At 33.8% G+C, this 14,948-nt stretch overlaps 1 protein-coding gene across 1 annotated transcript; it reads left to right on the forward strand.

Moving 5' to 3' along the window:
* The first annotated feature begins 6,024 nt into the window (after window positions 1–6,024).
* LOC104115636 (protein GRAVITROPIC IN THE LIGHT 1) lies at window positions 6,025–8,541 on the forward strand. The gene has a single exon (XM_009626314.4). The coding sequence runs from the start codon at window positions 6,539–6,541 to the stop codon at window positions 7,907–7,909; it is 1,371 nt and encodes a 456-aa protein (XP_009624609.1). The 5' UTR covers window positions 6,025–6,538; the 3' UTR covers window positions 7,910–8,541.
* The last annotated feature ends 6,407 nt before the right edge of the window (window positions 8,542–14,948 follow it).

Below are 14,948 nucleotides of genomic sequence, written 5' to 3' on the forward strand. Positions count from 1 at the left end.
ATGCTTAGCTTATGACACTGGTTGATATTAGCAGTATTAACCTGAGAGCTGTCACTGCTGGTTGTGGTTGAAGCTATTGTTGCTCTATAAATTTCGTTGTAACTGGCTTGTGTCCTTTCTGCTGATACTCTTCCGGATTTTGCTAAGAAACGTTGACATGAAACTAGTTAGAAGTTGGAGTGTCTCCTGGCTTTGCTTTGGCTATATAGTAAACTGTTTAAAGTTAAAATTTGTAACAAAATATGAATGATTCTGGAAGATGGTAATCTTTTAGAAAAAAAAAAAATATATTGTCCAGAGCATATATATATATATATATATATATATATATATATATATATATTCTTAACGGGTTAACGGATTATCCGTTAAGAAAATTGAATAATCCGCCCCAAGCCGATAAGCCGTTAATAAAAAAATTTTAATCCGTTCACCGTCCGTTAAACCGTTAATCCGATACCAATAAGCCATTAAACTTCAGTTTCGGTTCGGTTTTCGGTTTCGGTTCGATTTTGAACACCCCAGTTATTAACTACCTTTTGGTTAAGGGGATGAAAGAGGGGATGAAAGTATCTGTAGAGCAGATTTATCATGTATACATACTCATGATAAGCTCATTTTATGTAATCAAGAAAATGAATATGATTACAAAATACTTTCCTTCCTCCTCTCTTAAGATCATCTAATCCTCTCTTTTCTTCTACTCCATTTCTGCTTCTATCTTTTCTTCTTCTGCTTTTGTATTTTTTCTGAGTTCTTAGTTCACATAATTGAACATAAATCAGTTCAGATTTTCCTAATAACAATTTTTTTTTCTTTCATTTAATTGTAAGCCCTCTACCCAAAAAAAAAAGAAGGGAAATAACTGTTCCAGTTTTCTACAAACACAGGTTACTATTTTCTTCATTCTTTCGACCAACAACATCCATCTTTTTTCTGTTTCCTAGGAATATGCACATATATTATAATATCAAATTTCCAACATAGAGAATGACAAAAAATAATTGCATATCAGGTGGATAAATAAGTCACATTCATTGAGCTCCAATTATTAAGTATCTCTATCTTTTCCTTCTTTTTTTTTTTTTGGGGGGGGGGGGGGGGGGGGAGTAGCTGCACTGTTTACGATTTTGAATAAATAATGGCTCCAAATTTTTAAATTTAGGAAGTGGTTGTCTCCGAATGATTTCAAGAGGGTCATTATTTATCCTAAATTCCATAAAACATATTTATTGACTAGATCATTAACAGCTATACATAGAGAAAGTGTGATTTTGTAGGGCAGGGTTATGACCCTATAACTCTCTCTATCAATATATAAAAATGAAAATCAACACAATCAACTTGTAAGCTGTGATTTCCGAGTACATATGATAGAGACTTTCACTATTTTTTATTTAATACATATAGGCCATATATTACTAGTATTGAACTTTCTTTAAAAAACTGGAACCTAGTCTAATATGAGTGAACACTAGGTACCCTCATCTCCTTGTTACTTTTACTTTAAACACTCCTATGATATGATTTAATTGCAAATAGCCGATATATTTTAAAATTAGACACTAAGCTTTGCATATATGATGTGAATTCTGATTAATTTATAGAATATTTTCAAAATAAACTTTTAAATAAATGGAAAACAAAAACCAAAACCAAAAATTCTTATTCATTAAATTTTATGAGATTTTGAAAGTTTTTATTGGTATTCATTGGTATAGATGAAATTGTTAACGTGGTTTCAAATATCCACATTTAATTGAAATATTGAATTAATTATTCATTAATTTCAATTCTTAAAATCAAATTATATCTTACAAAGTGGGGCAAAAAATATGATGGATTGAACTTGTTGACATTTTCCTATCATGTGCGTGGTAATTCGAAATTTATTCAAGAACAGCAGCAGAGAATAATGTGTTTGTGGACCATGTACGCCCTGACTAATTGACAAGAAAAAGTTTTGTATTACTGTAAGTCGTGAAGCACTGAGTGACCCCAGAAAAACAAAAAAAAAATGGATTATAAAATCTTCAATGAAATTTCCAAAAGTTTAAATTCTTTGTAAATGAGCCCCTACCAATCATTCCAGATTAATAGGAGCAATGGGTAGTGTAGTGATGTGTACGTCTGTGGCGGAACTAAGATTTTTACTAAGGGAATTCGTAAAATAAAAAAAGTAAATATACAAAAAAACTAATGAATTCAATATCTAATATATATATATATATATAATTTAACTTTATATATATAATATAATTTTTAGCGAAAAAGATTCGATTGATCCGCTTTCCGCCCGCCTAGCTCCGCCCTCGGTGCCAGCCCTATTTCCAGTTTCCATCATCTATCACCATCAATAGTTGTTTCCAGCGCCTCAACTCTTCAATTTGGCCAATATTATCCTTTTAGCTTAATCATATTGATTTTACTGCAATAATTGGCCAAATATATATACGGCCCATTCAACTTGATTCTATTTTTTATGTTGACATACTATCTCAACCTTGTTCCATTTTGGCCATCAAACTCTATTTCTTATGTTTTATTTTAACACAAAAGTTGAAATCAGTGCAAAAAAATATAGCGCGTGTGTACACACAAATATGAAGTGTAATAAATATCCAATTAAATGTTGCCACCTAGTTTTTTCATCCTTTATTTCATATAAACTTGAAGTTTGAAGTGAATCCATGTCTCAAAGAAAATTATTTTTTCATAATGGAATGAATATTTGTTCTTGTGGATTTCAAGTTGAACTAAAAGTATCATGCACACCAAAGTGACTAGTCAGTTTTTGTGTTAAAGTGAAACATAAGAAATAGGGTTGGAGAGCCAAAAATAAAATAAAGTTCAGATAGAGTGCAAAAATAAAAAATGATGTCAAGTTGAATGAGCTGTCTTGGCCTTTTTTTTTTATTGATACATCATATGCAATGCTAGTATATATGCTACATACCGATAATATGGTTGTGATGAATATCTATTTGCGTTGAAAGAATTTTAAATTATAATTCGTTAGGTGCCAATTAAGGCAGAGGTTTTGAGCTGTGACAATTTTTTTTTATGTTAATAGCAATAACTGCAACTGCCCCGGGGGGGTGGGGGTGGGGGTGGGGGGTAAACGGCTTATCGCACGTAAAAAAGAAATAATGCAATGAATAAACGCACTATCAGGTGATATCTGATTTATTTATTAATGTATGTATTTTCTTTTAGTTTTCCACTATCTTTGGGAACATAATGTCCCGGACATTGGTGATTAAACATTGAAGGGATTTCTCAAAGAATATAGCCAGGAAACTTTTCATGTTTTTGTCTTCTTTGTTTAAACTAGAACAAGTGCACAGCTCAAGGAATCAACTGATCAGTGTGAAACTGATGACAAAAATGAGAAAATAAAACAAGTCCCTCGGTACCCCTTATGAGATTTCGGATCCCGATAATTAAGGCATAGGAAACAGTGAAACTAAAATCACCCCGTTTTGTACAAGTCCAAATGAAAAGTTTAATTGTGCCCTTTATACTAGCATGTTATCTAAATTCAATTACCCCGAAAATTGTCTGTTGTAAGTATGGATTTTAGCTTGCAAAATAAAGTAAGTTAGTGTCAAAAGTTAAATAAGAGTGATCATGCAAAAATGTCTATACAATACGTACGTATATACAATTTAAATTATGTTCTTAAATGCTTTAAAGTGAGAAATACAGATGAGCATGCATGTTCGACCTCTTTTATGAAACAACGAGATGAAGATTCCTTAAAAAATATCTTCATAAAAAACTATAACGTTGTGATTAATGATAATTTCTTTTTAAGATTTGATGTAAATCATGATCCGTTTAAAGTCCATTGTGCTAAACTTGATGTAACGAGGCTTACAAGTATCCCATAATTTTGATTTTATATGCATAATGTTGTTAATCTAGAACCTTCTTCGGCATAATCATACAACTATCTTTTGGGAGATGTGCTTTTCAAGCATGCGCTGGATTATACGTTTTTGGTATAATAATGCTGCATTATAACTCTCTCAACAATTAATATCTCTCATGCTGATTTCTGTTTTCATGCACTAAAATGCAATTGCCAATTTGTAAGAGTTAAGTCTTAACCAAAACGACCAAAAGAAAAATAATTAAAAGTCCTCATCCTTTTTTGCGTAAAATTCCGTAGTATGGTAACTTAAATTTTTTATTTAGAAATTCTCAATATATGAACTGTTTACTCGTGAAGTGAAAATATTTGTGTCACTTAAAATTACTTTTTAAAGTGGTTTTACTCGAGTAATTTTCAGAGCTGTGAATTTTGTTTATTGTATAGATTACCGGCTGAACCAATTAAACTATTTTTCTTTCAAAAACTTCGAGATCTATGAAATGTTTCCAAGAAAATAGCAGTATATTATTAACTATATAGCTGTAAATATCATTTAATTTATTAAAGACAGTATCCCCATACGTATCAGATGGTTCCAAGAACTTTAGAATGAGAATAATATGTTCACCACCGACTCATTGCATTGCGCAATTTTGAGAAAAAGCAGAATATTAGCAATTGTACCATTATTTAGTAATCTATAATTTAGCTTTATTCTTTAGTACTAATTTCATTAAATTATGTTTCTTATTTAGATTATTTATGGTTAATAACAATTAAGGTATAGTTGTTGCCAGTTTGCTTGGAATAATAGATTCTTAAGTACCCCCCTCCCCCACTCAATTGGAGGCCCCCTCTCACACCTCAAGTCAAACAGGGTCTGTATAATACCTAATGTTTCTTTTTATGGTATTTGACTGGATTCATTATTTGGACCCCACTATTATATTGTCCCACGGTGAAAAGAGAAAACCAATAACAAAATGGTGCAAGGGTAAAATTATATTTATAAGTAACACAAGTCTTTAAATTGCAGTCCCCGACCCCATTGCACGTTGGCTCATGCAGTGATCCACTTTCCTATATTGCCACAGTTCTGAAAACCCTCCTACACCCTCCACCATTCTGCCAATTTTTTAGTCTCATACTTTTTAGTTTACAATGAAATAGAATCAATTATTCTATTACCGAAGTTGGTATCTCAAACTGAGTTAATAACTAAGAATCTTTATAATTTAATCTTAGCAAAATAGATTGAGTAGTTTTAAGCCAAAAACTATAGAATATTACTATCATATTTGGTATACTTTCTGTCGTAATTTATATGGTACCGTTTAATTAAGAATAAAATTTAATAAAGAAATGAACTTTTGAAACTTGTAATCTAAAACATGTCTTATGTATTCGTATAACTATAAATTATCTTATTGATAAAATAAAAATATTAAAAATTAAATTATTTCTTATTATAACAAAATTAAAATTATTTCTAAGACTACTAAAAAAAAAGTGCGACATAAATTGAAATAAATTGAGTAATTTTAATGACAATAAATTCGAACTTATTTCGGAGTCTGGGATAGAAGTTGATATCGATACAACCCACGCAAACGACCGTCAATGTATATTGGAATGCTTAATTTGTCAAGAGATGATGACAAGGTTGTAAAAATAAAAATTACTTAACTTGGTTTAGTAAAGACTAAAGAACAAACTTGCCGAACATGCTCCACAAGAAAGCACCGTGCATACCATCCATAATTGGTTTAGCCTTTGGCTACAAGGTGGCTGAATTTGCTTTGTTGTAAATTCTCAATTAGATTTTAGCGGTGAATGTTAAATTTTTGAACCGAATCCTCGTAGTAACGATAAAGTCATTTTCGTATGATTTATAATTAATAAGTTTTACCTCGTAAAAATAATAAATAATTATTGTATTAAAGTAAATTATCTACGTCACCTTTTTTTGGTGCTATTCTTTGTAGATCCTACATAAATACTTTGATGCTTCATGCATAGGCTACCTTTTTTTTGCGAATGGTAAATCCTCAGCTCACTCATGCAAAATCATTAGATCATAGGTTGAGACTTGTGCTCAAGAAGCATCTATGAAAGAGAAAGAGGAGTCGTATGTTTACATGAATGATGTTAGAAATCTTTGCTTTAAATATACACTCAACTTTCACTGTCTTAAATGACCAGCAAATTATTTCAGGGGTGGTTGGACGTATTTACTAATTTTCCCTGGTTGCTTTCCTTTCTCAACAAAAAAAAAAAAGCAAAGAGAAAAAGCTTTGAGATTTTCTACTGCTACTATCTTAAGCTTATTAAAGTCTGCATATGCACATCAATAATGATTTCTCTTTCTCGCGCCAAATCTTTGCTTTTACCATTCACCTCTAACCTATTCCTTCACCTTCAACCTTGAGTCAAATAAGAGGGACTCTGCTTTTCCCTCCTTTTCCCTCAGCCATATCCTATCTTTAGTTTCCCTTCTTTTTTAGACTTTTTAAGCACACCCTTTTCACTTTTCCCTCAAATATTTTCTTCCTTCAGTTCACACTTCAAACTTCAAAGACTCCATTTTTCATGTCCTAAAATTAAATCACCCATTTTCCCCTCTCTGCACTCCTCTGCATCTCATCAGCTCATAAAAATCAAATGGATTCAGTGAGACCAAATCCAGCTCCAAGTAAAAGCAAGCTAGCAAAGACATTTCACAGAGTAATACATGGCAAAAAATCCTCAAAACCATTCTCAAACAATGGCTTCTGCCTCCTCATACCTCAAGAAAAGCTCAGGTGTTGTGAGTCTCAACACTTTGACAAAGAAGAAATTGAAGAATGCAAAGAACATTCCAAGAACAAAGCTGTTATGGAAGCCTTCGTTGCTAAGCTTTTTGCCACAGTTTCCTCTGTTAAAGCTGCTTATGCTGAGCTTCAGTTAGCTCAGTTCCCTTATAACAGTGAAGCTATCCAAGTTGCAGATCAAGCTGTAGTTAATGAACTCAAAGCTTTATCTGAACTCAAACACAGTTACCTCAAAAAACAAATTGATTCTTCACCACCCCATGTAACCCTAATGCTTGCTGAGATTCAAGAACAGCAATCTGTCATGAAAACTTACGAAATTACTATGAAGAAAATGCAAGGTGAAATTGAAATCAAAGGGTACAGCATATCTTCACTCCAAAATGAGCTACAGGAAACCATTCAAAACAACAAATCACTTGAGAGAAAGCTTAACGCTAGTGGATCATTCTCTATTCTTGATAATGTCAAGTTTTCTGACGTAAACCCTAAAGATTTTATCATGGTTTTGCACTATGCCATGAGATCTATACGCAACTTTGTCAAGTTCTTGATTAAGGAAATGGAGTCTGCTAACTGGGATATTGATGCTGCTACAAACTCTATTCAAAATAATGTGACTTTCCATAAGAGTAATCATAGGGCTTTTGCCTTTGAATCCTTTGTTTGCAGGGAGATTTTCTGTGGGTTTAACGAGCCTGCATTTTCTGTTCAGAACGACGATTCTTTATTTTCCGGCGGGACAAATCGCCGGAATTTCTTCTTTGAACAGTTCAAGAAGCTGAAATCTGTGGGTGTAACCCATTTTCTGAAGCAGAATCCTTCTTCCCTGTTTGGAAAATTCTTGAAGGCTAAATACCTTCATTTGGTTCATCCAAAAATGGAGTTTTCATTCTCCGGGAACTTGAATCAGAGGAAGCTTGTGAACTCCGGCGAGTTCCCGGAAACAGAGTTCTTTAAGGTTTTTAGCGAGATGGGGCGGCGCGTGTGGCTTTTGCATTGCTTAGCGTTCTCTTTTGATCAACAAGTTAGCATTTTTCAAGTGAGGAAGAACTGTAGATTTTCTGAGGTTTACATGGAAAGTGTCACGGACGAGATTTTTTCAGCTGCCGGCGTTGAGTTCAAGGTGGCATTCATGGTGGTCCCCGGGTTTAATGTTGGGAAAACGGTGGTACAAAGTCAGGTATATTTATCTCCGATCACTCTGCCGGCCAAGCACTAGTGGTAAATAAATATTAGAGGAAATTAAGTAAAGTCATATCCTCACTCGCTAGAGCCTCCACGCGCCTCCTTAAGTGGTGGAACTCCGCCATAGCATGTAAATGGTTGGATCAGCTATCAACCTTCAATAAATGAGTTGATCAAACGATATACGTGGCACACTGAGTAATACTACTAGCTTACTACCCATGAGGGAGGCGCGTGAGAGTTGGCGGGGGTGGGCCTAAAGGTACGGATTATCGTCTCGAAAGTGATGGGGGGTGCGGTCCAAAGCAAAAGTGGGCTTTTGGGCCCACACTTGAAAGTGGTTCAGGGCTTTCAAAAGAGGGATATGAACTGGATTTTGGAGGATAGTACAGAAAGATTGGGCGGTGAGACAAAAGGCAAAGTAGGCTCAGTCAGGTTGTGGGCCCAACAAGCGTATGTCTTTGTTTCTTTGCTACCAGAGCATGTGGGACCCCTTGCTCTGTGCTTAGAAAATTGCTAAAATGTTGTTTATTCTCAGATGTACGTTAAGGAATGATAAGACATGCCTGCAACTTGCATATGAGATTAATGTGTATACAAAAAATTAGGTTAAGTATTATATACATAATATAAAATATTAATATATGATGGTATCTTTGCTTAGGATCTTGGATCTACTTGCACACAATTTCTTATTTCCTTGTTTCATTTTACATTTTTTTCGACCTACTCCGAAGGCAAAATACTTCGAAGAGCCAATTTCATGTGTGCGAGTGGTCTTGTCAATAGTGCTCATGCTCACATTTCAATATGTATTAATATGGTATGTAATGTACATTTTTTAAAATTCTCCGCCCCTTTCTTTGTTGAAGCTACTGTTCCTTTGATGACTCGAACCCATAATCCTAAAATTATATGTTGGGAGTGCTTATCATCGGAGCAACACCTTTTGTTGTGTAATGTACCTGAGTTAAATCTTTTTTTGCACATCTAAAATACTTACTAGATCCGTCTAAAATGAGCGTCTCGGACAGTAGCGAACCCGTACTCTGGTTCAAGGAATTCATCCTTTTGCTGTAAAATTATATTGCCTGCATAGGCATTTTTTAAAACATATATATATGCATATTATATGTTGAGTTAAATTAGCTTCTTTGCGTTACTATTTTATGTTTTGAATATTATTAATGAAAATATGGCTCCACCACTTGTCTAGAATATTTAAAATTGTACTGTATGAATCTAACTATGATCTTCATTCGTAACCAATGGGTTTCTGAAAATTTGTCATTGTTTTCTTGTAAAGTCGGAATAAAGTATGGTCTAGCGATGACGGAACAGCGGGCTTTGGATTCCACATTCCTAGGCAGATATGAATCTAGAATATAATAAGTTTAATTTAGCACATAACAACTGTTCTTATAAAATCTCATTCTATTATTGGGCTTGTGGTAATAAGCGTAAGTCAGACCTCTATGTAATATTGTTAGAAGTGGAATTGCAAATGAATTTTCTCGTTACTATAGACAATCATCCTTTCTGGAAATTCGTTCTTATTTCTCAGGTAAAGGGGACACAATTCTGAAAAGGAAATGTCATATTCTATAATAATACTTACAAAACAGATTCACGGGTGCCTTTAGAAAGGCATATTTGTGACTGTTTCTTGTTACTTTTTGGTACCCACTTCGTTTGTTTTCTTTTACCAGTAAGTATGTTTGTGGTATTCGCAATTGTTTTAATACGGTACCACTTCTCAATTGAACAAAGGATAGAATTAGCTATTATGTAGTATTCCTAGCTCATTTAATTAGAGAAAAAATGTCAAGCTATTTCGCACTTCGTTAGTTTTACTGTGTTCAGAAATTTCTAAGGACTAACTGAAAATTTATACTACCAAATATAATGGGGAGATACTGGATTTGAAATTGCCCTGCCTACTTTTTTTTTATTTCTCTCTTACACGTATTTAAAAGCCTATGATGTGCTAAAGTGTTTTTTGTTTGGTTGTTAAAACGAGTATTCGTGCGAGTTGGAGATACTGAAAAGATAATCATACATTTCATCATTCAAGAGAATCATAAATAAACTTTATTTTATCTCAATCATCGAGATATTTTTGTAAAGATTAAATTAATTAGTTGATATGGTTCAGGACCTGTTACATCCATTTCAGTAACAAATTTTGGGTCCTTAATATTATAACAGAACTATTTTCTTAATCAAATCATGTTCAAGTTTCTTATTAATCTTTTGATATAACTGCTCAAGCTTTGCTAAATAAGACGCATTGAAGTTTTTGGATATATGTAGTGTATCCGCAACTAACTTCAATAGAATTTCTTTTCTCATCAACTCTTTCCCCTTTAGAAACTTTCTAACCACTGATTCAACATTTGGATTAACAAATAAAATGGCTGATCTCCGGTTGAAATTATGACGACAATCTCAATTCCACACAGAATAGAAAGCTCCATTGCTCTCTTGCAAAGAAATTTTTGCTTATTGTAAACTATAGCTTCCCTAGCTTGTTTATCCCTAATGAGCTTCATCTCAACTTTTCTTCTCATTTGGAAACTTTTTTTTGCCATAATTACCCTAACAAAAGAGAGAAAGATATCAATTTCTTTTTCAGAAAGGGTTTCAGTTTTGATTTCTTAGAGTGAGAATAGATTGGTGGGCATACACACAAATTTATAGCAACGGTACGTAGCAGGTTTCAAGTTTTGGTATTAAGATAAGCTCCCCTTAAATTTGATTAGACTGTATTTTGCCTCCTATATTTTACAAAACTTCACTTAAGCGCCCGAGTTTTGAGTTTTAACACAAAAATCTCTAATTAGCACCTTTAAATGAATACTTATCTAAAGGTGCTGAACTAATACAAACTTATATGAAATGATACCCAAAATGTGTCTTTACTTAATATGGAACTACATCCTTTGTACGATTTGGGATGTAGAAATAGCTAAGAAAGGGAAATGTACGTAGTTACTAGAGGACTATGGTAGTTCTTTAAGAATATTGATAAAAGCAAAAGGAAAGTACTTCCAAGAATAAAATAATTCTTCGTGTAGTAAAATGAGAGAGATGTTAGAAATAGAGTAAATTGTCCAATAGCTTTCTCCTTCTAATATATTCATAAATATTATAAGAAAAAGAACTCTTAATCATTAATTGTTTTCAGTTTCTTATATTCTTTATGAATCCTTACTTCTATTTACATACTTTTGATCCCAATTAAAGAAGTAAAAAAGATTACATATTCCAATGACAAGCAATAAGAAGCAAGAAACTGTAGTATGGAACTGGCAAAGAGAATTTTGGCTAAATAAATGTAATACTTTGTCCCCCTTTTTTGTATTGCTATGTGATTGACACTGAGTTTATATTTGACCTTGAAATGTATAATATATAGTGGTAAAGAAGAAGTCATAGTCAGTATTCTCTTAGAAAATAAAATTTCCAATTAAAACTTAAATTAGATTACATAAATATAATCAAACGTTAAAAATGTTTGAAATTGTATAAAGTAATGTTATTAGATGAATGTATCAAACATTTCATGGCATACCGAAATAAAAAAAAGATTCAAAATAACCTGAAACACAGCGAGTAATTATTTTGTATTTGATTAGTCAAAGAAAATATCTGGTAAGTATTATTTTTTATTCTAAAATCAAATAATAATGCGTGTACATCATATTAAACTTTTTATTGAAGCTAAGTTATTTTTATTTATGTAAGAAAAATTAAATTTGTTTAGTGCAAGGTTATATAAAGGGAAGGGGGATCAGTGTACTTTACAGAACTAGAGAGGAGGGAGAAAGTAATTGTGCAAAACTAGAGGGAAAGAACCAAAGAAAGAAAAGTTTGAAACTAACTGGTTGCTGTAGTTGACATCTCGGGGGTCGTTTGGTACGTGGACTAAATAATTCCGGAATTATAATCTTGGGATTATTATTCCTGAACTAATTTATCCCACCTGGGAGGTGGGATAAAATAATCCCAAGTTTGATGGAATAAGATGAGATATCCAATACTAAGTTTGGGATTAAATTTATACCGTCAACCAAACATGACATAAATTTAATCCACACCTTATCCAGCGTACCAAGCGACCCCTCAAATTTAGGGTAATCTGGGGTGGACTACCTAAATCTGTTAGTACTTATTTTATTTTGAAAGGAAAATGAAATGAAACAGTACACAAATCACCACTTTTTCAATTTATTCTTTTTTCACTTTCTAATCTTTTCCAATGTCTAAATACTATTCACTTAATAAAAAATGGCAAATTTTTTATTTAATTGCAAATCCTGATCACTTTTAAAGAAGATCCATAAAAGATGGCTAGTTTTTTAAATGGCCCTTGTTACTTTTCGAATCCAATCTCATGTACAGCCCCCATTATTTGAGGTTTATTTGAGCCTCACAGATTTGACCTAATACTGTGATGGCCCATAAATAACTACTCAGGCCTTAAAGAGAGGCCCATTTATTCTGGAATAATCTTTTTAGGAGGGACAATTTTATATATTTCTGTCAAATCCTTCTATTATTAAGTACGGCTGGTACCATTTCGATGTGTTTCAATTCTTTCGGGTAGAAATGGCACCAGATAGCCACTCCAAATGACTGCTATTTAGGAATTAGCCAGTGCGTCCTTAATTTTAGTTTTTCAGTTCAATTTTTTGGGACAAAAGTGTTCTGAATTGTCCTGAAGTTAAAATTTTTAGTTTGAAATTTAAGGACAAAATAAGTACTGTCTGATCTTTAAATAACATCCCTAAAAATGGCTATCCGTGCACTTGCCCCTAGGATGGGCCTTTGTAGCCCATAATAACTCTAAGAAGCCTTCAGAATTCGGTCTAAACACTACCAAATTATTGGGATTAACTAAAAAGGAAAAACGGTTTTGTATTGTAGGAGCAACTCTCCCTAGAAAATATTTATACTAAATACGACGATAACATGAATTTGGAAATTCAAAATCTTAGCGGGAAGAAAAATGCATCCGAAAAAACCACAATCAACATTCTTGTGTTACAGGAATTATAAACCCTTTTACGCGAATTAGACTATGATTTTCAAGGTGCCCTAGCTTTACGTGTTACTCATTTATATATTAAATTAACTTGTTATGAAACAATAAAAGAAAAAAAGAGTATGGCAGAGAAAAGTAGAGAGAGAATTCTTATTGATTTGGGATGAATTACAATGGAATAAAATACCTCTATTTATAGGGAAAACGTGGCTTAGCCACCAAGTAACAAATCCTTAGGTCTCTCTAAAATATAGACATTCACCTTAAATATAATTCTATTTATAACACTCCCCCTTGAATATCTATTCAACAGATAATGTACCTCATTAAAATCTTAACTAAAATAAAACTTAGTGGAAAAAAATTCTAGTGAAGGAAAAAGAGTACACATATCTAACAATATGCCTTTTGGTTGTCTTGTTAAAAACCTTACAAGGAAAACCTAGTGGGACAAAATCTTGTAAGGAAAAAAGAGTACAACGCATATTAACTCTTCCTGATGAGAAAATTAATTCACATCTTTGAGCCTTCACATTTCAATCTTGTGCACCATCTTCAAAAGATCGTTGGTAGACATTTGATAAATAAATCAACCATATTAACTTGAACGAATTTGTTTCACCTTGATATCATTATTCTTTTGAAGATCATGTGTGAAAAATAATTTTGGTGAAATGTACTTTGTCCTATCTCCTTTTATGAATTCTCCCTTCAATTGGGCTATGCATGTTGCATTGTCTTCATACAAAATCGTGGGTAGTTTGTCACACTTCAAATCACATTTGTCTCGAATAAGATGTATTATAGATCTCAACCACACACATTCTCGACTTGCTTCATGAATAACAATTAACTCAACATGATTAGATGAAGTAGCCACGATTGATTGCTTAGTCGATCGCCAAGATATGGTAGTACCTCCACATGTAAATACTGTAATGACCTTGTTGTTCATTTTGAGAGTATTAGTCCCGAACCCCTATTTATTTCTCCCTCTATTTTTGGGTTTTGTGACTTACCGGGAGAATTTGTTTTTGTCTTTGGAGTAAAATGGGACACAATCCTTAAAATGGAAGTTTGACGACTCGAAAATGGAGTTTTGATGGTTCCAATAGCTCCATAGGATGATTTTGATCTTAGGAGCAGGTTCGAATGTTGAATTGGAGGTCCGTAGGTCATTTTAGCATCAATTGGCGAAAGTTGGAAAATTGGATGATTTTTGAAAAGTTTGACCGGGGGTGGACTTTTTAATATCGGGTTCTGATTCCAATTCCAGAAGTTGGAGTAGGTCCGTAATGTCAATTATGACTTGTGTACAAAATTTGAGGTCAATCGAACTTGATTTGATAGGTTTCGGCATCAGATGTAGAAGTTTGAAGCTTTAAAGTTCATTAGGATTGAATCGATGTGCAATTCGTATTTTTAGCGTTGTCTGATGTGATTTAAGAGCCCGACTAAGTTCGTATGGTGTTTTAAGACTAGTTGGTATAATTGGTCGAGGTCCTTGGGGCCTCGGGTGGATTCCAGATAGTTAACAGATCAATTTGGACTTGTGAGAATGGCTGAAGGCACCAGTTTTGGTGCAATCGCACCTGCGCAAGATTGACCGCATGTGCGAGCTCGCAGATGCGGGGACGATAAGAATGGCCTGTGGTCGCAGGTGCGGCGTGAAGTCCGCAAAAGCGGAGTCACTTCTGCGGAAGATTGATCGCAGAAACGAACGAATGCTTGGGAGGCCTATCCGTAGAAGCGGACGTGTTTGCGCAGATGCGCACCCACAGAAGCTGTTGGCCAGCGGGACTGATCTTTTGCATATGCGGATGAGGGGCCGCAAAAAGTGCGTCCGCAGATGCGGATGATTGCGCGCAGATGCAGAGTCTGGGAGTTTAAGTGAACTCCGCAGATGCAGAGATTTCACCGCAGAAGCGAATTTTTGACTGCAAAAGCGAAATCACTGGGCAGAAAAGGGCCAAGTTTGAGGTTTGATTTCATTCTCTATTTTTGAACCAAGAGAGCTCGGATTGAG

This window comes from Nicotiana tomentosiformis, chromosome 2 (assembly GCF_000390325.3).
Source record: "Nicotiana tomentosiformis chromosome 2, ASM39032v3, whole genome shotgun sequence".
Classification (NCBI taxonomy): domain Eukaryota; kingdom Viridiplantae; phylum Streptophyta; class Magnoliopsida; order Solanales; family Solanaceae; genus Nicotiana; species Nicotiana tomentosiformis.

Coding starts and splice junctions, on each gene's coding strand:
- LOC104115636 (XM_009626314.4), top strand. CDS start 6,539: ATGGATTCAGTGAGACCAAATCCAGCTCCAAGTAAAAGCAAGCTAGCA.